Below are 27314 nucleotides of genomic sequence, written 5' to 3'. Positions count from 1 at the left end.
ATTAAAATGCACTGCTTTTGATAACATCACTGAAATGAGAAAGCCATTGCTTTGAATGTATTATAGCAACTAAATAGCCTACATGAAAAAGCAGCAATGTCGCCACTAAGTCGTAGTGGCATTGAAAATAGACCATGCAGGTTGCCCCTCTCAGATTAGGATGTGATCAGTTATTCTGAAGGCTTTAGAACATCATTTTGCACAGGTGGATGCATGTTATTTCATCTGCAAACCTAAACCATTTCGAGTACCTGAAACACAACAAGGGAAACAGCATTCCTTTGCGTAACCACACTGAATCGCTCCGTCAGAACGGATCTCTCTGACACGACCGTTACCATAGAGCCTGCTCCCACATCTCCCAAGTCTTCTGAACAGCTGGGATGTGGCTTTTCAGTGTCACTAGACACAGTTCCTCTCCCACAAGTGTATAGGCAGATGATGAAGCAAGTAAAATGCACACACGAGGAATCAGTTAATCTAAATCAAAGACATAGCAGTGGCAGAGGAACAGCTTCACCATTTCAGAGGACCTACCACGTGTTGATAAGGAGTATGGAGCTGTGCAGTTGTATTACCTCCCACTGCTGCTTACACACTCCCTTCAGTGAAAATGTGCCAAATTAAACAGCATGGTATTTCAGCCTATCAATTCCCCAACTGAATCATCTGGAACTCTTCTGCAGCAAGCATTACATTAACTTGTATATAACATTCAGGCAAGGTAATATCAAAATATATTTTATTCTGGACCTCTTTCAGATCTGATTCAAATTACAGTTGTCAAAGCAATACAATGCAAAGGGAAACTGCAACAGAAAATGTGCCTAGAAGGGATATAAGGGCCTTGGGGACAAATCATTGTGATGTAGAACCAAAATACATCATAAAGTGTAATTAACATGGTCCAGGACAGTATAGAACATCTATGTCAGTCTTCTTCAGACAATAATCATGAAAACTGAACAATAAAAGTCCTTTAAACAAGTACAAAAAACTGTCATGGGCTGGTTTACACTTTTACAACAGTTGTAATTTAACTGGATAACTGAAGAAATGATGCAGACATTTTAATCCAGTGCTATAGGTAGGCTCACAGAATTAGACCCAAAGGATTTGTAACTCCAAATGAAACCATTACAACTACAATGTCCATGTCAGGAGAGAGAGAAAATTACTTCTGTATTCTAGAATTACTGTTCTGCACACTGCAGTCTGTTGAGGACAAGATTGCAAAGTACACTGGACTAGCAACAACATGCAGACTGTTCTCTTGTATTTACCCACAAATGCCAAAAAACATTATGAAGTAAAAATGAATGATTATTTTTTAAAAGAAAAAAAAAAAAACAAACAACCCAAAACCAAAACAAAAACATGCCTCAAGTTATTGTCAAGCTTCAAAACTCAAAGGCAGAGAAAAGCGAATTATCTGAAGCACTATAAACACTAAATCTGCAATCCGCAAGGAACGGCAGATTTGCCTGGTTCGTCTGCCTGCCATCAGACTGACAGTGAAGACAGTCACACTTTCACAGAGCGTGGTATTTCAGAGCTTTCTCTAGAGGGAGAAGTGAAGACTGCTCCATGGCTCTCTCCCTAAAGAAAATATCAGGGATCTTGATGGAGATTTACTGCTGTCTCCCGAAGCCTTATTTGCTTCTAACATGCCACAATGTTGCTTCTGCTTTCTTCAGACTTCTGGAGAGTGTGAAACTGATCCCACTGGGGAATGGCTCTACAGGACCTTGGTGAAGGGAGAAGCTATCACGCTTGTCAATAGAAAAGAAAGGCTGGGCTAAATCTGACAGGCCCTGCTCTGGCAAACCCCCACCAAAGGCAAGAGGAGCCCTGACTCGAGCGCGATGGGGCTGATTTTATGTAGGTGGCACACAGCATCACACAGACTCAACGCCTCCACTGCTTGTTCTGGCAAGGTTTTCTCATGAAGTGAAAGACAGTGGGATTTCTGGTTAAGAAATGGTTGGAAAAAATCAGGTCCCAAGGCTCCTCTTCACTAAACAGGCAAAAGCATACAACCTTTTATTTACAAGCTGAAAACCCCAGTTTGCCATTGGACTGAAATTCCTTCATTCAGCAGAACTAAATGCATCAGCTGCTTAGACTTCTCTGCAGGCAAACTGGCACAACAGCCCGATGCCACCTACTATTCTTCCTAAACACAAAGAACATCTCGAAGGTACAATGTCCCATTAAATACCCTAGCATGAGGTAAGCAGTGTAAGGAAAAAGGAGTGCTTTTTAAAATGAAAATTAATTAAAATTGATAGAAATCTTTGGCCTTTCTCTCAAGATGCATTAAAGTGTCATGAAATCAAGAAACATGCTTCCAAATGCCATGTCATTCTGACTCTGGTAACTATTACCTCCCTCCACCCAACCCAGAAAAAGAGGCACTTTTAGTGTTTCATATAAGATTTCCAATCATCTAGTAGACACGCTAAATAACCCTGCACAATTGTAGTCCCAGAATAAACTGAGTTTATCAACATTACAAAGAGTCTAAAAAAGCTTTTATGAGGACCTAGATATTCTCTTAACTACACTAAAAAGTCCACTGGTTGGGAATCTTTACATCAATTTAAAAATGCAGGAAAAGGTAAAGTAAAAATAGAAAAAGAGGAACTCTACAGAAACCTGGACCTAATTATGCAGAAGTGAGAAACAGGATTCTGAGATGGATGCTTATAAAGACAGTGAACTCAAGAGCAGTTAATTTCTTATTCTATCATTAACTCTGAGCCTGTTTTTTCCCCTTCTTTTTTATCCTCTATTTGGATATTTGCCCATTAACATGCTGAACTGGAAAAAATGGGAACTGTAATGTATGCAAAGGCTTATGCACTCGTCTGCCTTTACACTTGGAAAACTAAGCATGTGCATACCTTTATATGAAATTAGGGTCCTACTGACGTTTGGCATTCTCAATTCAAAGGAACAGTTTGGGCAGACAACCTCACTATTGAACACGAGGTCTTGGTGCTATAAAAGATAATCATGTCATGGTTCACCCTTTTCTTTTTTCTTTTCCTTTTTGCTTCACATAATCACAGAACCCAGCACACCTTGCACGCATGCATTGAACAGTGTATAAAAGAAGAGGCGAGAAGAGGTGCGAGCAGGAGCAGCACTGTGGCATGCTAGTGAAGGACAACAATAAAATACCTATTGGCCGGATCCTTTGAGAGTGGAAACTGGCATCACTCCACTACAGTGGGGCACTGCTGATGAAGACCAGATTGGGGGTCTCAGACCGTGCATCCAGAGTGCTCAGGTCAACAGATCTGACATTCCTGCTGGACTGTGCTTCAAGCACCTGAAAACCCTGGTCCTGTGATGCTGAAGCTCTGTCGTAGCTACTTCTGAGTATGCGGTACTATGCTTGAGCAGGTAGAATTACAACCAAAACAGCTGACGATTGAGAAAGAGGAAAATGGCAACACCCTAAAACATGGCTGTGTAATTTTGCAGCTATGTCACAGAATTCCACCACAATCATTTAGATTGGCTGAAAGAATCATCCAATACTTTTATGACAATGAATAAACTGTCCATATTAAAATACAAAAGTACTATCAAGAACCACTTCTGACTTTCAGATTTAAATTCAGTGCAATTGACAAATGCATTGCTAAACAAAAAAAAATGCAGCTTAAACATACTCAAAACATTTGTGTCTATTCCTGGGAGCACAGTTTAAAATTATTGCACAGAATTTTTTTATTTTTATTCTTTTTTTTTTTCTTTTCATTAAATGACAGAGGTCAGCCACAGTCATGGACCTCCAGCAATAAAAGCAGTATTTCAAGTGCCAGACACTCAATATATTAGGTTTCCTACATATCGTAACTCACAGGGTAATTGCTCAAAGCATTTGTAATATGTTCCAAAACCCTAAAAAGTAGCTGGCACTGAACCACTGTGGATGACTGTTTCTATGGATATGACTTTTTGTTGGTTTTTAAATGTTGTGTATGATAGTATTATAATCCTGGGGTATATATAAAGAATGTATTGTTGAATTCTCTTTACCACTGGCAAATTGCTACCCTACCTTAGCCAAACTCAGACTTGCTTCAAGTCGTGCTTATTCCATGGAAATAGCAGAAATCAATGCCTAAAGAACAATGGTTAAAAATGACAAAGCTGCATTATCTCAATAAAAATCAGTTTATGCCTAACTTGGGGGAGGGGGGGAAACCCAAAATGGGGAAAAAAAACCCAACCCAACTCGGTTAGAGACTAGCAATCATAAGCCACAAAATCATTTGTGATTGACATAGTGTTATAAAACTGGTAACTCTGCAAAGCTCTGTAATATAAACCATTCCTTAAGTAAAATGCCTGTGACATAAATTTGACAACCTCTCTTTTTACAAATTTACACTCTTGGAATCTTATGCAAGACACGATGCAACCTTTTCAACTACACAAACGCGTAAACACAACCTCATGCTATCATTTACAAATAAAATCACTATCAGTATACTTTTAATCACATGAGCAGAAAAAGGTTTGCCATATACATCTGTCATTGTAAGAAAAATACTTGATATTGTAAACAGAGTAAAAGACACTATATAGTAGTGATTATTAAAAAAATAGCAGCTTACATCTACCCTATATTTGGAAAAAAAAAATGTAGTCACAAGATACAATAAACTGCAGAACTGGAGCAGCAGGGGAATTAGTGCAAGTATTCATCTTTTAAATAAGCTGAATCACTGCTATTAAAATAAACTTGAAGCAAGTCCTCTGTTTAAGTATTTTTTTTGTGTGGTTTTTTGTTTGTTTTTGTTTGTTTTTTGTTGTTTTTTTTTAAATCTAAGGTAGTAAACATTTTGCCTCTTAATGGCAGTGTTATCAAATATATGCCAAAGATTTTTATTTGTAATAAAGAAAAATTACATGAGATACTTTTAATACTGGAGTTTGGTTACAATTATACATCTAAGCTCCTACAAATAATGATGGGCGACTCTCAAAGAAGCTGTGGCATGAACCCTTGTCCAGAAAGATCTTAACCTCTTGAAAACAATCCCCCAGCTATACTTTGCTCCTTTCCACAATAGTGCACAATTTAACCATATTTTAGCTATGGTCTTAAAGCAACAGAAGATGCAATTTTTTGTTTTCCTCTTTTTTTGTCCTTCCCCCTCAACCCCCTTTATCCTTTTTTTGCATCCCTGTATTTTTCTTTTCTGTATTTTTTGTGCCCTTCTGTTCTTACATTTGGCAGAATTATGTCCCAAATAAGAAACTACTGCATTTCAGCCATGTCATCAGAAAATAAAACATAGCATTATACCCATTACTGTCATAGTTTGTAGATGAACAGGACGTGAAATGTCACGCCTTGAAGAAGGATTTCTTTTTCTTCTCTCTCCATAATCCCTTTTCCACCCTCCCTCTGTTCACAAAATTGTGCTCTGGGAGCCACAAAAAAAATGTACCAAATGTTATCAGGTTCAATCTACCTCTTCAAAGAATGCATTAAAATATGTTTCAAAGAAACATTATTTTCCCAAGGTGAAGAAAAAAATATAAACAAGAAACTAATTCACTCCCTTACTTCATGCATCCGTAAACTTAACCAAAACAAAACAGAAACCCCAATGTTTAAAAAGCAAAGGAAAAACTACTGCTGCAGATTTCTGTAAGTCCATGTTCTCTGTACACACAAACTGCTCAACTACTGAGAAGGAAAACAAAGCTACCCCACAATCCATTCTTGTAATGGATTTAATGGGGGAAGGGGTAATGAAGGCTGCCATTAGTATCTTCTGAATTTGGTATGTATATGGGTCTGCTCTTGTATATGGTATATTTCTCTCTCTCTCTCTCTCACTCTCTCTTCCGTTTTTCATATCCAAAACCTTTAAATGTTATTTTGGGGCACAGCAGATTCCAGCACTTGGTGAACAGGATTCACAAGCTGTGACAAAACTCTGTCATCCTCTTCAGGGTGTAATTTTTTTTCTTTTTTTTTTTCCTTTTTTTTTGTATATACAGTATATGTATATATTTCTTTTACGTTTGGCTGTAGTGGACTGGCCATGGTTCAATTGGGACTATAGCAGTACATGGGTCAGGGACAGTCATTTTGGCTATGTACACATTCATAGTCGGTCCATGGCTTCCAACTAGTAGCGCTATTTCCGTAGGTCTAATACACAAACCTGCAAGGAAAAAGAAACACATATATAGAAATTGCACAATATTATACCTTTATACAGTTCTGTGGGAACTACTGGAGCAAAAGGTATTAATATAAGCTTGCACAATCTGTTTCATATCCATTAACAATAGACTTGGAGGGGGAAGAAAAAAAACATCACTTTATGAGCATCCAGCCAGTCCCAGCTCCTAAGGGTGCTGCTGCCTAACAAATTACTAGCAAAACATTAACAATATCTTACATAAGGTGCTTGTCTGTTACTTAATGTTGTAAGGTTAAGAATTTGATTCTAGTTTATAGAACTATAGTAGAGCAAGATTAAAAATTAAGGCAAATGCTAGAATTGATCAGAATAACTCCGAAAAGAACCCCAAAGAATCCAACTTAATAGTATGCAAATTCCAGTTCTGGCCTTCCCCAAAACAGTCACTCAGTAGTGCTCATAGTTCTGTCACATATAGAAATCTCAATTAGTAAGACACCATCATATATAAGCTATGCTTTTAGTCACTAGTTCAAACGTGTCTACTGCTTGCTTATCACCAGATGAAAGCACATTTAAAAGAGGAAATGAGAAAGATTTTTGCTAGAAGAAATCTACAGAGTTGTCTTCTATTAGTTTCTTCTCTTAAAAAATATGTAGCAAGTACAATCAGCCTCTTGAGCCAAATTAACTGTAAGACTGGGAAAGTTACACAGTACATATCTAAAAGGGTCACCTGGGGGGAAATGATAATTTCTACTCAGGATATGCCTTGAGCTGCTGTTCCTTCTGTAAGATTGTCTAGACTAAAATGATATAAAAGGCCAACAAAAATTAATTCTCTAGATTTAGACTGATCAAGATTCAGAACTTCCTATTTTCTGTTCTGAACTCTAGAAAAGCATTCTTGTTGACTACTTTGGAACATGTAGGACAGGAGAATGATTTGGCACCTGTGATAAGATATAACCTGAGACTCTGAACTACAAAGCTACCAGGAGTGCTTTTTGCTGACATTTGTTACTTTAAGCTACAGCACTCCAAAATACAATTTCTTTATTGATCTTCTCCTGACATACAGAAACATAGCAAAAAAGAGGCAAGCAACAAAACAAGTATTGTACTAGTTATGAAGAGCTGCATGACAATATTTTACCATGGAGTTTGAGCTAGGAGGTGATGCTACAATACACACCAAGAGATGACAGTGGGAGCATCTGTGTTTAAACGTAGGATTCTATTCCTTGTTTCTTCTAAGCAGAGCAAGCAGACTGGTTATTGATACAGAGCTCCTGCCATTTTTAGACACCTTTTAATCACAAGCATTCAGAAAAGGCACTTGGCTTTGCTGGGCTTTCTGTCAAATGCCATGAAGAGCATACCTTACATCTATCCTGTCATACAATAAAATCACCTTCACTGAACATCTTCACTCACAAAGGGCACAGAGGTGAAAATGAACTTGTTTCCAGACTACAAGGAAAAGAACAGGCAACTAAACACATTTCCATACTAAGCCTCTGTAGGGACAGAACATCTAGATTAGAGGTATCTTCACCTTCTGCAGGTTTTGGATGGTTTAGAAAAGTAACACATTAAGCTGGAACACTGTCATCCTCCTCACAAGACTACAGCATCCTATTTATGGGTGAAAATGTACAGGTGAGCTGGATGTATTCACACTTCAACCACAGAATGACATTTTGTCCCCATTTTTGGTCAAAAGGTTTTCAGAGAGGCTTGGTGCTAGAATGTCAATCAAGTCAAGCAGCACTTACTGAACCATCTGATGCACTTGCTCCAACTTTGTCTCCTGCTGCATTCCAGCAAACCTCAAAAATCCCTCCTGTTCCCCGATAACTGTGAACTAGGGCACCTGTCTAAAAAGGGACAAAACATGTAGTTAATATCACAAAACCCAAGTCAACAAGTAAAATTTGTACAACAGGTAAAACTTCCCAACTGCTTTTGAAAGCTGAAAAATTCTCAGAGAAAATGTTCTGGATGAGACTCATGGACAATCTCAGCACTGTACCAAAGGATGTGACAAACACAATTATTGTATCTTGATCTCTAATGTTTGACAAGGAAAGGGTGAGGATGATCATGACTAATTCCAATTATTGAAATGAGCCTTTCAAAAATTACTATCCAGGCCCTAGGGCCAGAGATCATGTCTTGCCTAACAACAAGGTCTTTAGCCTTTCATTTGCAATCAGCCTAAATGCATTTTGTTGTTGTTGTGTTGGTTTTTTAAGATTGTTGTTTGGTTTGCTAAGCAAAGACAATGCAAAAACAATTATTACTTCACTGTAATCAGTAATGCCAAGAAAGAAATTAAATATACACCCATTAAGAAAAGTAACCTTAGAACAAAGAGAAAGCAAATCAGTGTGTTAGGAATATCAAAGCTCTTTGTGGCTAAAACATGATCAAGCAATACAGGCTGAAACCAGAAACTTCTAAACAGACAGAAGAGCTATACCTGTGTGTTCCAGATGTGTACACATTTATCAAAGGAGCCGCTGGCCAGGTACCTGCCATCAGGACTGAAAGCTACACTGTACACAGGTTCTTGATGTTTTGTCAGAGTATGAATACAAATTCCTCTGTCTACATCCCATAACCTAACAGTTGAATCGAAGGATGCACTGCCAAGGGGAAAAACACAGATCAATTACATCTCAACTTGATACATTTTTGTTACTAACAAAAACAAAATGATAAAGTACTCTACATGTGTCAAGACATTCTGTGAACTTGCACATATAAAGAGTGAAGCAAAAATACAGTTCAATGGGCTTTTAAATCCAGGATTAAACAATACCTTGCTAACATGAGATTGGCATTTGGATTATTTGTTCCTGGTCCTGTGGGACTCCATTTGATAGTATAAATTTCTTTGTTGTGTGCTTGTAAATCATGGACACAACTGTCTTGTTTCATACTCCAGATCTATGATGCAAGAAAGAAGAAAACACAAAGACGTTCAGCACAAAATTATACTGAAGTATCATTTATGTCCCTGTAATTTGCAGTCTGACTGCTACCTTTTAGACAACTCAAAATATTTTCTATGACTGTTAGGTTTCTAGAGTAATTATGACAAGTGTTATTCCACTACCCTTCACTCTTTGAGTTACGAGTACCTGATTGGGTTAATAACCAACAAAGGTGCTGTGTGTAGAAACCAATCTGTATGTGTTAACTACAAGCACCTTGAGAAGTGCAGGAATGAGAACAGATGTTTGAATGAGAAGAGCAGTATGTGTATGATCATGTCTGAGTTGACAAAATATCACAGTCCTATTTTTAAACTAACTTCTTGCTACACAGATTGAGTGAAATGAAGGGATAGTAGAAATACTGTCTGTTTTCATACAAAACCATTGGTGCACACTGCAAAAAACATGATGGCATTTTCCTAGCTTATTAGGACTTGCATTGACAGATATTTGCTCAGTGCTTCACACAGTTCCTTAGGACTCCAAGTCCTGGATGATAACCTTCAACAGACTAACTTTATTCCATTAAGAACTTGCATTGTCACTTACAGAAGGGATTTGGGAACACTTGTAAACCTTTTGCTACATGTGAAACTTGATGCAGGAGCCAATCATCTGAATGTTTTGGGTTTATTTTTTCATGATACTGGTTTCAGCAGTGCTTTTAGGTCACATTTTGCTAGAAAAACCTAACAAGACTATGCTTGAGATGCAACTAACATGTATGTTTAAAGGGCTGCCCAGCGAGGTGGTGGAGCTGCAGTTCCTGGAGGTGTTCAAGAAAAGCCTGGATGAGGCACTTAGTGCCATGGTCTAGCTGATTGAAGAGGGCTGGGTGATAGGTTGGACTGGATGTTCTTGGAGGTCCCTTCCAACCTGGTTGATTCTATGAATGATGCTTTTCAGGACTGGTACCTCACTGAAGGGGAAACTGATTTTCAATGTGCGGGCACAATTAAATTGTATTTCCAATTTAAATTGATGGGATCAAAATCTAGCTTCTCTTCATAAAGCTAATACAGATGAGAAGAGTCCATATTAGCTATCCTAGAGAAGATCAAGCTGGCATCAGAAGTGAGAAATATAAATAAATAAAGCACTAGGCATCTTTCATATGCTTCAAAACCTGATGTTCATTCCTACTGCCATTGGAAAGTGATGCACAAGTGATTAGTTATGTGTAGCCTTATTTACAAGCAATTGGTCTTCCAGTTTATCCTAAAGAAAATGATAAATTCTTTCCAGACTGTGATGAATTCAAAACAACAATCAAGAAGTCATTTGCCTGAGTCCAGAAACAGTAACACATTCCCCACTGTTACACCCTTACTCACTGAGACGCAGCAGCGATAGAATGGAATTCATCTCACCTGAGTTTCAGCTGCCTAAGTATTAAACACCCAACTTAAGCTGGCTGTTTTGACTTCATTCATTGCCAGTGGATAACAACTGATGCTCTCCAGGGTTTATTCATCATACTTGACTTGGACACCTCACTTAGGAAAGGATAAATTTTCCTTCAGTGAAGCTAGACATACTGTTAAGTAAAGATGTCTAGACATCTAGCTTTAGACTGGAGGCTTAATGCTTAAATGTTTATATTTAGATAAGGTGATTTCCATTGCAAGAGCCTGACTGTGTGCCAGCACAGGAGGGGGTATCTGGCTGCTCATTCAGCCATTCCCTGTCTCTGATTAAACAGCAGTGAGCTACGTGGAAATTACTGCCCCAAGAGTTACCGCTAGGACAGCACTGTCAACATAAAAAACATATCCTGAAACTCTACCATCTCTGAAACATCCACTGAACATAAAGCAGGATGGGAGTAATGGAAAAGCATCAGCACCATGGAAACCACACAGGCCTGTCAGGTAGGAATAGCCTCATTTCTTCTAGTACATCTAAGCTGGTGGTATTTTTGTATGGATCTCTAGTGTGACTTGAAGTCCTATGTGTAAATTACAGTATCCTCTCTGCTGACAAGTTGCCCTAGTTCTACAAGAAACTATATTGCTATGAATTATTTGGAGAAAAAAAGAGTAGGTGCAATTGAAAACAGCAGACTGATTCCTGATACATTGGAAGAAACGAGTACAGTACCTTAAGAAACAATACACCAAAAATTTTAACTAGAAGAGAGGGGAAAACAGAAGGAAACCAGGAAAGAAAGAAACTATCCATTCTTGTATCTGTTACACAATGTGCATTCCAGGTCTTCCTTTTAACCAAAAGCAACCATCAAGCATGACAGCTTTGCGATTAATGACCTGATTCTGTAAACAGCTAAAAGCACCCAATAAATCATGCTCCCAGTCTCAGAGTTGCAGCCTGCAGCAAGTTCTCTGGACCAAAGCTTGGCTCTGATTAAAGGGATTACCTAATCTTGTTATATTAAAAAAAGAACACATATTAGGTGACACAGCAAGTACAGTGAGACTGCTGGATTGCTAATAGTGCACATTGCAGAGTCCTACGAAGAGCCAGTACCAACTCATGTTACCTTTAGAGTCATATCGTCAGAGCAGGATGCCAGAAGATTACCAGTTGGATCCCATTTGATTGCATTTACTTCATTCTAGAATTGAACAGTGAGAGTAAGTTGGAGTCTCCCCTTTTATTACAAATAACAGCCCCAGCAGTTATGAGTATTTGTATAATTGTATTTTAACATTTAATCTTCATTCCAAGCTTTGCCTTCAATAACAACAATTTTTTGCTACCCATTACATTTTCCCATGTATGCTCTTACACACCATAGGCTGCACATAGGTACATAGGTCTTAAAAGGTACCATGTTCCTTCTAAAACTCACTTTTGCTATGCCACCCTGGCATTGGTAACAAAGCTGCACGTGGGAGAGAGACTTGTTCTAATAATGACAGAGACCACAGTTACTATACAACCTTAACTACAACCACCTGTGTATGTACACCTCTTGCCACAGACCCACACAAAGCATACTTGCTGTATGCTGACAAGTATACTGGGCTCCCACTTTCTCATTAATCAAAATATCCTATAGCAACCCCCAATTTTCCAGTACTTACTGTATGACCCTGGAAGGTTTTGATGGGCCTGTCTTGTCCTAATCTACAAACGTGAATACACATGTCTGTACTGCAAGAGGCAAATGTGTTGTTACTCTGCCAATCAACATCTAACGCTGGTGCTGAAAGAAAAAAGAAAGGTATTTAGAACTATGGTATGTATTCTGCAAGAATTTAATTTGCAAAATTTAGCATGCACCACCTTACAGCAAATGCCAACAGGAAGCAACCATTCATTTTACAGCAGTTCTAAAGATAATCAGACACTATGAACAGTGAGAAACGCATTCAAAACAAGTCTTACACATAAAACCGAGACAACAGCAATCATTAAGATGTGGAACATCTCTGAAGTGAAATAGTTACACAGAAGATAGTGCAGCAGGACAACAAGCTGTAGTTAAGTCATCCATATATAAATCTCAAGAGTCAGAACAAGGAACAGGTTCCCACAACTTAACACATTGTCATGCATGAGCTCATCTCCACTACGAGTCCATGCTTCTGCTGATAGATCGCAGCCAGCAAAAGGTAATGATTTATTCCCTTTCTTAATTCCAGCATTATAAGGTGTGGTGACTTGAAGCTTAATCATAGGCGACATATTCCATTTGACCAAGCCAAGATATTTAGGGCAGACAGCACACATAATTGCTTGGAGTAAATCAATGTTTTTGATTGTGGTCATGCGACTGAAAACGTAGTGTAAGTGGAATAAAAACTGGAAACAAGACATTTCTTAAAGGCCCTTCAATGACACGTTTGTCATCCTCTCTATTCTATTTTTCCATCTGATTCTGGCAGGCTTGCGCAGCATGCAGCCCACAAAGCAATTTGTCTGACCTCCTAAGAGGCTGCACTCTCATCCCAGCTGGCCAGTGAACAGTCTTTCAGCTGGTTTGTGGCCAAATAAATTGGGGACAGCACAGCAGGCAGCACAGAACAATGGGGTACAGAGCTGGGACTACTGTAGCAGGAAGATGACAAATGCAGTCCATAGCTGATAAACACAAATCCTTTGTGGCACACCCACTTGATTTGTTTGCCACTGTACTCCAGAAAGTCAGTACTATCTGGATCATCTCTTATGACTCTCAGAGAAATGCAACAGTTAGAAAGTTATAGGATTGGAACAATTCTATCTTGGTTTATTTTCAATTCATAAGACTATGAATACAAGAGTCAGGATCCAAAGACTGCCTGTAAGACTTTAAAATGAGGTAAATAAACTTCAAGATTTTAAAAATTACTGTCATAAATAACACTTTTTTCATCTTTTTAGGTGTCAATCCTGAATGATCAATGTCGAGACTTACCAGAATGAAAAGGAAACTGCTGCTTGGCTTCACCAGTGTGGGCATCCCAAATAATTGTGGTCTGTATTAAACAGATAAATAAACAATAAAATAAACTTGTACAAATTGCTAATTTCCCTACAACTACCACCATTCACATGTATTGGTACTACCTAACCTACCTCCCACTGCCCAAGTCTGCTTCTGATTATTTATTTCTAGTGTTTTAATCGCTACTGAAGGAAATGATAATAGATGTACAGGCAACATTAGAAAATCTTACTACCCTGCAGTGTTAGAAAGGTGTTTAATCACAGCATTTTGGGGTCTGGCAGGAGGAAGGGGCTTGGGGGCTTTTTTGTAATAAACAGAAATTAACTAGATTGTCTCCTCAGTCCTATTTATATTCCTCTAATTTGCTCCACACGTCTATTTCAATTTCAAATCCTTCTGCATTCAAATTGGAATTTCAAATACTCATTTTGTCCCAAAGGAGGGCCTTATGTAAACAATTACTCTCATACTTAAGAATCTGAAAGATTAAAGGGTGTAATTTTGAGTTGTTCTCTGCCAATACTTCTGATACTCTTCTGATGAAAGAACTCTTACCTGACAGAATTAGTATTTTATAATCACATAATTATGACAGTATGCCTGACCTACCTCAACAATCAATGGAAATTTTGACACTGAATTCAATGGAAGAATGAACTGAGCACACAGATTATTTACGAAAAAGGAGCTTAAGGTTGGGTCAGTCTTTCTGCTAGTGGAGAATGTATTTCAAAGCATAATCTTAGTTGCTTTGTCCAAGGAGTTTTATTGACTGAAGCAAGGCTTTTATCTCTGCCTAGAATATTTTTCTGCCAATTAAAGCTGTACCTCCACAAAGATTTTGCAACTGGCATATGCCACCAGCGCTGCCAAACCCAAGAAATCCATCCTTTCTGTGCTTTCAGACACTTATTTTTCCTTCCTTAGTGGCAGCACAAGCATTTATAAAGCAGGGCACTAAAGCAAACCAGATTAAATATGTGCAGGGAGGAAAAAAAAAGAAAGAAGGAAAGGAAAAATAAGTCCTAAGAAAAAAATCTTCTACAGTGACACAGCCAGTCTGACATATTGTGGGCCTGTGGTCTTACTGAGATTGCAGTTTGCCAGTCTCACTAAGAGAAAAGCGGTGTTTACTTCTGCACCTTGAGTCAGTTACAGGGTAAAAAGCAAACTCTTACTTTCTGAATAGTCTATTCTATTCTTTAAACTCCTTTTAGGTCTATTCTTTGTCACTATGTGCCATTCCCAACATTCATAAAATTTCCCACAGCCACAAGAGTTTTGGATTTAAAGACCCTATGAGTTTGTTTAGAGATGTGAAATCAAACACAGTTAAACAATGAAATTCATGGCATTACACCACTGGCACCTGCCTGGTCAGTGTATCTCACTTTCCTTAAGCTCTAATCTTTTCAATCATTCTCAGGCCTGACTGATACCCAAATTAGCCCAAACCTATTCCTCCAGTACACTTTTTTTTCTGAGGCTTGGCATAAAGTGCTTTGCTAAATTTAGATGATTTGATTTTACCAAGGTTTACTGTTGCTGCATTCAAAGCAGACCCTTTCCAACTTTACACTTAACCTAACTGGGAAGAGAATCTGAACTTGTTACGAACTACCTCCAACTACTATAAAACACAAGGAAACAAAGCACGCCCAACAAGCTCTTTGTAAGTACATATTTATGTTCCATGCCTTTAGTTTCATTTACTTACTTCTTACAGCTTTGCTATTACGGTTACAATTAGATTATAACGGTGAAGGAAAGAATTTTAATTTTACCAAAGATTATCTCACCTTGTCCACTCCTGCACTTAAAATGAAGTTTCCTTTCTTGTTCCATTTTAACGCAAATATAGGACCTTTATGTTGCCCTAAGGTGCTGGCAAGATTACCTGAAAATTTATATTGATATGAATACATTAAAAAAAATAAAAAACTATGCTGTGAGCCACAATATAGGAAATCATACTGGAAATTCAGAGTGTTTCACTTACCATCTTTAGTCCATATCCTTGCAAAGCCATCGTAAGACCCAGTTGCTAGAAGTGTACCTTCACTCTGCCGGCAAAAAGGTTATTTAGCTTTACTGTATAACTCAAAGCTAAAGAGCACAAAGCTTATTTCAGGTAGAATACATCTGTGTACAATTTATGATACCCAGTCCAGCAACTAGAACTTCTTTCTGATAAGTGCCTGAAGTACAACTCAAATCTCAACATATTTCAGAGGTGCACAGCTGCTGTCACTTAAAATTTGACTCTGCAAAACTATAGGTGCAATTTTCTCAGAGCATTTTGGGCACTGCCATTTCTACTTACGTTCCAATCCAGCGATGTCACATCTTTGTTGCTGGGTACATCCTGCCCTCCTTCTCGTATACAGTGTCGAAGTACCAGCTGCGTAGAGCCGCTCGTGCTGTTTTCACTGAGGTTCCATATCCGTGCTGTTGAATCTCCAGATCTACAAAACAGTTGATTCCATTTGCAAAAGTATTCCTTTCAAAACAGTGAATGTTGTGGCGTTTAATGCAGAGGGGCATTGGGGCAGGTATTATTTTGACTTGGAATTAGACATCAAAATTAAGGATAACATTTCCTTAGCACACTGAGGGCTTGATTTCTTCTGAAAAAATAAGGGAATGGGGAATTTAGTTACAGGAGATAAAGAAAACAGGGAAAAGAAGGTCTCTTCTCCTAGTGTCAGGTGATAGGAGAGGCAATGACCTGAAATTGCAACAGGGGAGGGTTAGGTTGGAGATGAGGAAAAAAATTTCTTTCCTGTGAGAGTGGTCAGGAATTGGAACAGGCTGTCCAGGGTGGTGGAGTCCCATCCCTGGAGGTGTTCAAGAAATGAGTGTCCATGGCACTTGGGGATGTGGTTCAGTGGCCACGGTGGTGCTGGGTTGAGGGCTACACTCGATGACCTTAGAGGTCTTTTCCAAGCCAAGCAGTTCTGTGATTCTGTGATATGATGTACAGACATGGTTAACACACGTACCCTGAGGCCAAAAGGTCACTGACAGGATTCCAGGCACAGATGAATACTTCAGATTCATGGCCACGCAGTACCACTGCCTTGTTGGGAGGGATTTCAACATCTCCATCTACTTCCATCATATCTGTGTGATTATCTGCATTATGGGAAACAACAGTAGAGAGAAAGGGATTTTAATATTTTGCAACAATACATTGTAGCTACTGTCTGGCCCACGTTCACTGGGATGAGCACAAGGATTAACTCACAATTTACGTAGATCAGAATTGGACAAAGCTGTAACGTTCTTTAATTTTTCCAGCTCCATTTACAAAGTAGTGTAAACAGATGGAGAGTTTCAAAAATGTGAGAAAGCTCTTAGCCCTTCTAAACCTCGGTGTTCTAAAATAGATTTAATTTTGGAACTTCAAAATTTTTGCTGTGTTAAAAAAAATCCCACGCTGATATTAAAAGTCCTCACAGTTTTTCAGGCATGGCACCTCGTAGTACAATATGCTACTACTTTATCTGATGCATGAAAAATACGCTTATGACACATCCGTTTTCAATAAGCTCTCTTTTTTCACCAATTGCAGTCAAAGAGGTTTTAAATCTACATCTCAGACATTTCATTTACAAAGTGATTTTAATTAATATAACAACGTTGGGTGATACAGTAAAGTGATAAAAGAGCTTTTTAAACTGCATAGGCAATTATGTTGGAATCGTGGCAATACAGAGCTTTCTGCTTGGAAGAGATGTTGAATCCATATTGTTCTGTACAGCATACTGGGGTAATTCAACCCACAAAACAGTTTCCTTGGCAGCTAACATCCATCATCCTCTGTTATTAAAACTAAATTCACACTGAGTCTAAATGCAGAATATGAAAAACGCCGTTCACCTGCACCATATTTATTCACTGCAGTTAAACAAATAATTTCACATCTCTTGCTTAATTTAACATTAAGGCTTCCTGTCACTGTTTGCATGTGTGGAAAACAAACCAAAAAAGGCCTATTAGAATATGCCTATTTTTAAGAAAGAGCACCATATAAAACAGTGCTTAAATTAAAGCAAATCAATGCCAGTATCATTTGGTGTACCAGCCAGTAGGGGTTGCTGGTATATCACATTTGACAGTGGCTGAGATCTGAAGTTTACACTTGCTCCATCCAGTTCACAGTTAACAAGCAAATAATCTTTTGAGATTTTTAAATGACAGCTTATTTGTTTAAGCCAAAGATTGTATCTCCAGTTTATTTATATAATAAAAATTTTAAAAGCCCTAGGAAAATCCATCTGTAAAATGCAGAACCTGTAGATGGCTTGACAGGAACACTCAACAACATCTTTTCTTCAGGTGCTTTTATTGCAAGATCTGTAACACACTCTCTCAAATGTTTAATTCAGACTTCAGGACACTATTTTCAAAATCCCATTTCAATGCCTGACCTGAACTTTTCTCCACTAATACTGATTGTGAAGTATGCTCCTTTGAGCAGTGACGGCAAATAAAACTCAATTGTCTCACCAATCACAACTAAAATGGAACCCATGAATAAACAAAACCTGCACGCAGCTGCATTGTATAATTCTAACCAGGAAAGCATGAAAACTGATAGTGATAAATAGGAAAAATGACACAGGGTTTGTCTCAGTAACCGTGATGATCTCAGCATGGCAGGGACATCAGTTCTACAGTCACTTACAGCTCTCCAATTCTTAGGGATAGCAGCACCTGTAAAAAGTAGCCTGCAGCAGTTGATAAGCCATGCTCAGTTTGAACCAGCTGCACATCAGCAGACTCCTCTCCTTATTCATTGCAGAGGGGTCATAGCAAAGCAGGTGCAATATTTGAAGTTTTTTTTTCCCCCATAATTTTCAAGCAAGAGCTCTCAGAGAGTCCTGTGAAAAACCTTCCACTCATGGGAAAGGAGCAGCACTGGAAGTGAAACTGGTCAACAGAATATTATGAATTCGAATTTACTCAGAAGTTTGCACCTCCTCCTGCAATTCCAAACATTAAACTGCAGCCAGTCAAAGGTGAGACACCACCTGTTAAGTCTGCCTATGATGAAGGTATGCTTTGCAAGCTGAAGGGTTGCTATTATCTCTACGCATTTGCTTCATTGTCTGCCAGCTCATACCACGAGCTTGTCCTATGATAAATGACAAGCAAATGATATTAACATGAGTTAAGGTCATCTCTTTCTTAACTTACTTGCTATAGTATGTGCTCCATTCTCTTCTCCATTTGCAGTATTTTCTCCATTTTTCGCTGATCCCTGTTGGTTAGTTGTAGCTGCAGCTGCAGCAGCTGCTGCCTGCTGTTGTGCAAGTTTATCTCTGTAGGCCTGTTGTCTTGTCTGTACCACATCAGGCATTACTGCATCTATCAGTGAGAGAGACTCTATCGGCCTACCATCAAACAAGGTACCATCCTAAATTACAGCAGAGGAAGAAAACAAAGACAACACCAAGCACAAATTAACATTAAGGGCAAAAATTCCAAGGAAAACTAAAGCAAAAAAAGTTTATTTAATATAACAAAACAAGTTACAAATGATGCTGGAAGTGGTATCTCACCACTGTTGTGGTTAGGGTTAGGATTTTAGTCTACAATTAAGCAGCCACCATAAATCTGAAAACAAAAAAAGGCGCAGCAGGCCCCTGGCAGAGTTTGTGAAATCAAAAGTGAAATGCTTCAAGTCTGCTAAAGCAAAAAATTCTGTAAGCTATCTATGAATGTGATTTCAACCATGAGTGGCTGCAACAAAATCTAATGGTTTGTTTGAAGAGCTGCAAACATTGCAAGTCAGGTCACTGGCTTGTGAAGCTATTCTATCTTATTAGACTAATACTTTCCATAAACACATTATCTGGAGAGTTGACTAGTTTTCTTCCTTTTTTAAACGCTGCTGGCATGCTTTCAAACAACAAGGAAGAATTTTATCCTGAAATGGGCAAGACCCAGTTAAAAATATCCTTATACATATGGCTAGGGCTTTGTAAGGATCTATTTTTGGTGCTAGAAGGATTCTTTGCAATAAATATAGGGTCTCCTCCTTCTATTCCAATGACTTTAGTTTTCTGAGGCTTCCTAAGGGAAAGGATTTGCTTCACGGGGACTACAAAAGCTACATGTAAACAGTAGACATGAGGGAGACTGGAAAAAATAGAATTAGTGGGAAAAAAAGAATAAAAATAGTTTCCCTCTGTAATATAAGTGATACATACAAAGACTGCTAACCTTCCAGGCATAAATGAGAATGGGAATTGAGGGCAAGTATCTGCAGCATCAAGCAGAACGATACGTAGCCTTCTGTACTGCTGGAATAACCATTTGAACATCAAATTTAATAGATTCTGCCCAAGATGAATTAGCCAGTAGAGGCAAAAAGCAAACTGACATATAACTTCATCCTTCCTGCCACGAATTGAAACCCTCTTTCTATTTGGAAACATTGCCTTTGGGCTCTCATTATTTCATTACAATGACACATCACCCAAATGAGAGCTGCATAGTGCTCTCCCACCTCCCTAGTCCAAGCCTAGCAAAACAGAAATTAAGAGATTACTTGTCTCAATGATTATTTTACTGCACTTGTCTGGATTTACTACAACATTATATTAGAGTAAAAACTCTACAGACAACGGACCTTTAAGCAATGAGCCAGAACACCATGCCTGGTGTTGTGTGGCTGCACTGGGCAGAACCCCTACCCAGTTATGTCACTCCATTCTGGTTCCACCACTGGAGTCATGGTGAACACCAGCAGTAAGGAATCTGAAGTAAAAGTAAATAAATAGGACACAAGAAAGTTAAGAAAAATACTAACATTCAAATTTACTGCAAGCAAAGACATAGCACTCCTGCAGGCAAAGCCTCCTTACCTCATTAATACTGACTTCTGCCTCTACATACTGCAGACCCTTCTGGATGATGGAAATCAAAGCAGCTGGTGGCACCAGAGCACCATTTATATTAGACTGGCTGATATGGCTCTCTATACCAAAGGTAAATGCTGAATGGGAAAACCCTAAAGACAAGGTAAACACATCAGAAATGATTTTATAGACAATGCTACTTGCCATAACCACTGTAAGATCTTCTGATTACAAACCTAAGCAGAATACACAAAATAATTGCGATCTTATGAACTACAAAACACCTCTCTTGTTGCAATTGTGTTTCTAATATAAGTGTTCAAAAAAAGAGAAAAATGAAGTTTATATACAAATACAGCAGTTATTAATTATGGTATCATTGGCAAAACATCTGTGTAAGCAAATACAAAACTGTAAAATATACAATTTGCAAGGGTGTTCACACATACTTGTATATTCTCAAACTGGGTATAAGTATTGTATCATCTGTAGTATTTAATCAAATACCTCAAAACACCCTCACTCAGTTGTTATATTGTCACCCCTGAAAGTGAAATGGATCTGCATGAAGAACAGATACCACTTCATGGTATAGTGCTGCCATAAGTGTGTCTGGTTTGGCAAGTGGCATGCACATTACAGTGCTAGTTGTTTGCAATTTATTTGATCACTCTGAAAAGACAAATTTGATCTAGAGACAAATATTTGTTTCAGCAAACTAACTTTTCTGATATAAAAATTTTTCTTAATCAAAATATTATTTTTTTAATTCTCTACCTCCTGTCAGGTGACTAAGAAGCTGCCTAGAGACTTTGAAATAAAAATTAAGCAATTCTGTAACTCTGCCTCCTGTGACAAAAGCAATCTGTAACTGGAATAAGAAAATGTTAATAGCTTTTAGTAAATTCAGGCAAAAAAATGAGTTTCTGTTTTCTTTGGACAAGCAGACACTGAAAAACTTTGCCATCCACCATTGCTTCTGGTGCTTCTCTGTCTCAGTTTAGTAAGTCCATTAAGAGTGGGTGGATGTTGCATTAGTCGAATGCATTTTCAAGAACCCAGAATTCACCCATAAGCAATCACTAAAAAATCCCCTAGGAATCAGATGATGTTGAAACAAAAAGGGAATTCATGCATCAGAGCAGACCCCTTACACTGTTATGACAAGACTGGAGATTATTCACTCTTTTATGTATTTTCTTTAGTGTGCCAAGGTGGCCAAGAAGGCCAGTGGCATCCTGGCTTGTATCAGGAATAGTGTGACCAGCAGGACCAGTGAGGTCATTCTGCCCCTGTACTCAGTGCTGCTTAGGCCACGTCTTGAGTACTGCATGCAGTTCTGGGGCCATCACTTTAAGAAAGATGTTGAGATGCTTGAATGCATCAAGACAAGGGCACCGAGGCTGGTGAGAGGGCTGAAACACAGTCCTCCGAGGAGCAGCTAAGGGACCTGTGGTTGTTCAGCCTGGAGAAGAGGAGGCTCAGAGCAGACCTTATGGCTCTCTACAAGTACTTGAAAGGAGGCTGCAGCCAGGCAAGGGTTTTTCTCTTCACCCAGGCAATCAGTGATGGAACAAGAGGACAGAGTCTCAAACCGTGCCAGGGCAGGTTTAGGCTGGATGTTAGGAAGAAGTTCTGTGTGGAAAGAGTGGCACTGGAATGGGCTGCCCAGGGAGGTGGAGGAGTCACCATGTTGGGAGGTGTTCAAAAGGAGGCTGGATGAGGCACTTAGTGCTATGGTTTGGTTAATTAGAAGGGTTAGGTGACAGGTTTGACTTGGTGATCCTATAAGTCTTTTCCAACCTGGTTAATTCTGTGATTCTGTATTGCTGAAACCATACCCTTCTGTGTCAGGTCACAACTATCACTTGTTCCTTTACTGGGGTATGCCCTAATTTCCAGTCAAATCTAATTGTTCTAAATGTAGGCTGCTTTAAGCCATTATTATCATAGCTATGATATGAGTAAAAGATAACACTGTCTCTTACGCAGCTTCAAGAACAACCAGCACCACAAAACCCCCTGCAACCATATGGCTGCATCTAGAAACCCAAACATGCAACACAATTTCAAACTGCTGATCAGACTGGGATTGGGAAGTTTCAAAAAGAAACTGTCCAAGGGAACACTATTGCTTTCTTACTTGTATTTTACAGACACAATCAGCTTAGACAAATATGACAGGAAAAAAGTTTCAAGTCTGACAATATTCGACCATCTTTAGCTTTTACTCCTAAGAGGCTCTGGCTAGCCTGATAAACGACAAAATCTTCCAGGAAAGTGTTCTGCAGGAAAGGAGGCTTTTGAGAACCAAAGAGTTACTCCTGCAAAATTTGTTCATCTGTATTTAGACTCAAATAATACAAGTCATATGGTTACAGTTGCTGCTTCTTTTGAAATGCAGTAACATCTGCCTTCCACATTCCAGCAAGGATTTCAGCTGCACAAGACCATCTCTCACAGGACCACCATCACTCCAGGACAGAACAGGAAAATGCAGTGTTTTAGTGGTCATCCTTTCTCTTCTTCAAGTAGCCCCAAACAAAAGGACACCGTTATCACCCTGTAGACAAGTGATCTCCAGGAAAATACATTTCTAGTAATCAAATGAGTCCTTATTTGGTTGACTGCCATCTGAAGACTCCAATTGACTGAATCTGATTAAGTTACAGAAGGTAACTTGGCAGGAATTCATTCTCTTGTGGAGAAGAAACACCAAGAAACAGTTCAGACAGAAGCACATGCCTATTGGCAAAATAATACATGAGTCTGTGTTTGCTAAAGCCAGTTGCAGACAAATACCAAATAAATTATGCATTAACAACCAGCATTGTAAAAACTCACCTGACTCTTGCAAGTATCTATATACCAGGAAGTTAACCTCATCACTGCTTATACTCATCTTTATTCCCAGTTAAACCATGAGGTCACAACAAAGGACACAACCCTGAAAATAAAAAAAAAAAAAAAGTAGGTCAATTAAATATTTTTAGTACTCACCAAATGTGTATTTAGAAAGTAAGTAGCTCCCTGGCAGCATAGAAAATGGTTTGATTTTATAATGCAAATAAGTCTGCTGTAGTCATTAAGAAGTCCTTTGTCTTACCACAACATAAAGGGCAGTGAATTAAATATTGAAGGGCTGAATTCTCAAATAATGCAAACTGGTATGGACTGAAGAACTATGTTGCTTAACACCAGTACTAAACAGGCCCCATTTCATAGGGTGTCTAAAACACAATCAAGTGAGTTGCACCTACTCAGCATTATGGCTACAGAACCATTTTTCAACCTATGGATCCCTCTCTGCCTGGCTAGCAAAGACCAAGAATTTGGTTTTGCATTGGTATCCAGACAAGTTCTCACTTTTATTTTCTAATCTACTTAAAATTTCAGGTGTTTCTGCTTTACTAAAAACGTGCAATATGACCCAGTATTTGTTCAAAGAAAGCCCAACTATTTCCTTTAAAAAAAAACCCAAATGTCTTAGCTAGCAACTTATGCTTTACAAAAGCAATTCTTTAGTTAAACTTCAAACATATCAATTTTATTAAGACTTCCCTAGATTTTCAATCAATGCTTTAAAAATATTGATGGATAGACATATATATATACACAGACAACTGTGCCTTGATTTTAGTAATGGTAAATATTTAAGCAAGACAAATCATGTATCACACTGTAAATTGTTTTGATGGCAGATTTTGAAAATCTGAAGCAACAAGAGTCTTTAAGACATGAAGATGAGGACACAGAGTGCAGTATTTTGTCTAACTTATTTTTGAGAACTTTCTCATGTCTTTCGACTGTTTGAAAAACCTTGTCTTTTTGTGATATCTAATTAAATTACAAACATCAGCTTCCAGAATATAGTAAAATGATGTCCATCTCCTCTTCCTAGTGCCTACCCAACACTTTTCATCAACAGACCCTCAAAGATTTTACCCAGCCACCCACCACCATTTTATTCTATGGAACTGAAGTATGAGAAGCTAAGTGACTTTCCTATTGCTATTTGTCAAAGTTTGACCTGAGTCTCTGGGGAGGAAAGGACTGGAGAACAGGTTTTCTTGTACTGTCCAGCTACATGGCTGCACACATGGCCAGCCTATTCACCAATGTGGCTTGAAGTGGGAAGGTGAAGGATGCAACAGTAAGCAATAACTACAAAGCTGTAACTGGCACTATGAGGCTGCTGTACATGTTCTTTCTAGGAGTATTTTCCTAATGAGATATCCCCAGAAACCATGAGAAAATGACTATACTCTTTCTTATCCAACATTTATATTTTACCAATTGGTTGCACCAAATTTGACACTGGAAAGTTGTCCAAGATGTGACTTTCCTGCAAGTCCCATAATGTTGTAGTAGGCAGATCAAATTAAACTCCTTGATAAGAGGAGAGGCTACAGGATGAATTTGGACATTAAAAGCAAGTATGTTTGCCTGAAACTACAATGAACCCTGAAGAGCTGGCAAGCACGTGGGCATCTCCAAACTCACCCACCCAGCTAACAGCTGAGGATAGGAGTCAGCGCAGCACAAGTGTGGAGAAGGCACAGGAAAAATTACACAGTCAATTACACAGTCCAAGTGCTGCACAGGGAGGGCTCAGACCCAGCTGGGACCAGAAGGACCCAAGTGGAAGAGATGGAGGTTATCCCACATGGGAAACAGGGAGCTGTATGAAACCCAGCCCTCATGCTTGTAGAGCAGCTTGAGCATGTTGCGCTGCTGAAGAGGGTAAAATGGTTTCAATTTCTTAAAGATATAAAAAGGCAGAACTACTTAAATCCTCATCTCTAAGGGAAAAAAATAACTGTTCCAGCACAGTAAGTTCTAGGGACTTGTAAAGGTCCAGGGACACTAACTCTACCACACCCATCCACAGACTTCAGCGATGCCTGGCATACAGGGTAAACCCATCAAATCACAACACACTTTGAGGGCTTGTTTCTTGAGCAGTGTGTGAAATAAGCATCATTTTTAGCCATTCCATGCACTAGCAGCCAATTCTGCCAGGGGCAGGTCCAAACACTAAATTTATTCAGCTACATTTTGTTGTCATACCAGGCAAAGATAATTTTCACTTAAGGCTGCTTGTTACCGAGAAGTCCCGCAGCAAGAGGCATAATATTTTCTTTCCAAAATTAAGGCAACTAATTTAAAATAAAGTCATGTAAAAAAGCCTTTTCAGACCACACAAAGACCTTTTGTTTCAGGGGTCTGACGTAAAAGTCTTACTGCATCACCCAAAAAGACAGGTGCAAATGCAGAAATCAGATGCAAGTGCATTATTTATTAACATAAAAGGGCTTCTCCGCTCCAGTCAGCACTGGGGAGATGCCACATACATTCAGCTCTTTTGGAGCTGGATAGCTAAAGAAAAAAAAAAGTGAACATTTTGCTGCTCTTTTAAAAGTGCTGTTCAACCTGCCCAAGCTAAACGAGTGTAATTTTTCAAGGTTGGTTCAGTGTTTTCCAGAGGAGGCACTAGGTAAGGCCAGGAGCACTGCTGTCCTGCCTGGTCATCAAGAGGTGGCAGTGCAACCCTACCCGAGCAGCCAGACCAACACTGATGTGTGCAATAAATACACAGCTTGCCTGATGAGGGCATGAAACTTAAAAGGGTGCACAGGGTTCCTGGTTTTTTTTTCCATGATATTGATTTATCCCTTTTATCGGTGCTTATTTATATTTTCTGAGAACCTTATTCTGTACTTAGCCCCAAGCCAGGATGGTGACTCAGCCTGCACCCCAGAGACAACCATCGGCCCCTGATCACCCAAAGGGAGCGAGGAACTGTGAGAGCAACAGGCCACATCAAACCACCTTCCTCCCCATCCCATAAGCAAACTGTCACATTAAAGAGAAAATGGAGCAGAAGCACAGGTAGGCAAAATACAATAACAGCTTCCACCTGACAATATTTAAATTGATACCAGGCTTACAGTCAGCCACTGAAACTAGAGGCAAAGGCTCTAATCTGCTCCACTAAAGGGCACCACAGTGTGGCCATTTTCAGTTTGGGGCATACAGACTTAGCAGGCAACTGAAGAAGCTGCTTGGAGCTGCATGAATCCTGCTGCATGTGATGGGGAAAATGCTGCTGTTTCCAACCCAGGAACTGTGCTGCCTCCCTCCTTGCTCATAGCTTCCTAGGAAGCAACCAGTGGAAATGATCCAAGACAGTGGTAGCAAGGGCACGATGGCAGAAAGAAACGGTGGTGGGGTGGAAAGAAGATCCACCAACCCCCAAACCACTGGCCATGCTGTTCTCAGTGTTCAACACACACAGCCACCACCTCAATTCATGCCGAACTTACAATTTGCCAAAGATATCTGCCAAAGGAGAAAAAGTAATGGGAAGGAAAATAAACCTGCTAACCTACAAACCACGTGAACGTCATTTTCTCTACTGCCCTAACATGGCCCCAGGGCTTGTTTGGGAGGTGACAGAGAAGATTTCTAAGTGGCATCATGTAACTGGAAACATGAGCAGAGATGGTTGAAAAGAATAAGATTAGGAGGACAAAAAACAGGTTTCTCTTTCTATATGCAGCCACGCATGCACACACCTCCCCCAGATACTAACAAATCTACTTCATGAATGATGGTTTGTTTCCCCAAATCCACTATTTCCACTTGCAATTGACTACTTATCTTGACACTTCATAGGTACTGATAATGCTTTCATTTTAGATACATCAGTTAAACAAAACAAAAGCAGTTTAATAATCAAAAAGATAGGAAGAATAGACCAAAATAAGTAGAAATCACAATTCCTACCGGTCTTACATCTCTAGGCTCATTGAAAATATCTTGAGGTATTTGCACCTGTATGTCCCAAATCCATTCTGAA

At 39.0% G+C, this 27314-nt stretch overlaps 1 protein-coding gene across 3 annotated transcripts in view; it reads right to left on the bottom strand.

Moving 5' to 3' along the window:
- Positions 1–725: 725 nt before the first annotated feature.
- TBL1XR1 (TBL1X/Y related 1) overlaps positions 726–27314 on the bottom strand; it is a 118838-nt gene continuing 92249 nt past the window's right edge. For all 3 annotated transcript variants that reach the window (XM_064164705.1, XM_064164706.1, XM_064164707.1), the window contains 14 exons: positions 23297–23399; positions 20459–20604; positions 18786–19005; positions 16586–16718; positions 15907–16048; positions 15583–15646; positions 15383–15480; positions 13551–13611; positions 12235–12356; positions 11688–11762; positions 9010–9137; positions 8668–8833; positions 7961–8062; positions 726–6200 (listed from right to left, as the gene is read on the bottom strand). In XM_064164705.1, coding sequence (XP_064020775.1) covers positions 6174–6200; positions 7961–8062; positions 8668–8833; positions 9010–9137; positions 11688–11762; positions 12235–12356; positions 13551–13611; positions 15383–15480; positions 15583–15646; positions 15907–16048; positions 16586–16718; positions 18786–19005; positions 20459–20604; positions 23297–23354 — 1542 coding nt within the window. In that variant the 5' untranslated portion in view covers positions 23355–23399 and the 3' untranslated portion in view covers positions 726–6173. The remainder of the gene's footprint in view (positions 6201–7960; positions 8063–8667; positions 8834–9009; positions 9138–11687; positions 11763–12234; positions 12357–13550; positions 13612–15382; positions 15481–15582; positions 15647–15906; positions 16049–16585; positions 16719–18785; positions 19006–20458; positions 20605–23296; positions 23400–27314) is intronic.

This window comes from Pogoniulus pusillus, chromosome 26, assembly GCF_015220805.1.
Source record: "Pogoniulus pusillus isolate bPogPus1 chromosome 26, bPogPus1.pri, whole genome shotgun sequence".
NCBI classification, from domain to species: Eukaryota; Metazoa; Chordata; class Aves; order Piciformes; family Lybiidae; genus Pogoniulus; species Pogoniulus pusillus.
The sequence above is the reverse complement of the archived record's forward strand: the minus strand, read 5'-3'. Positions and strand labels throughout refer to the sequence as shown.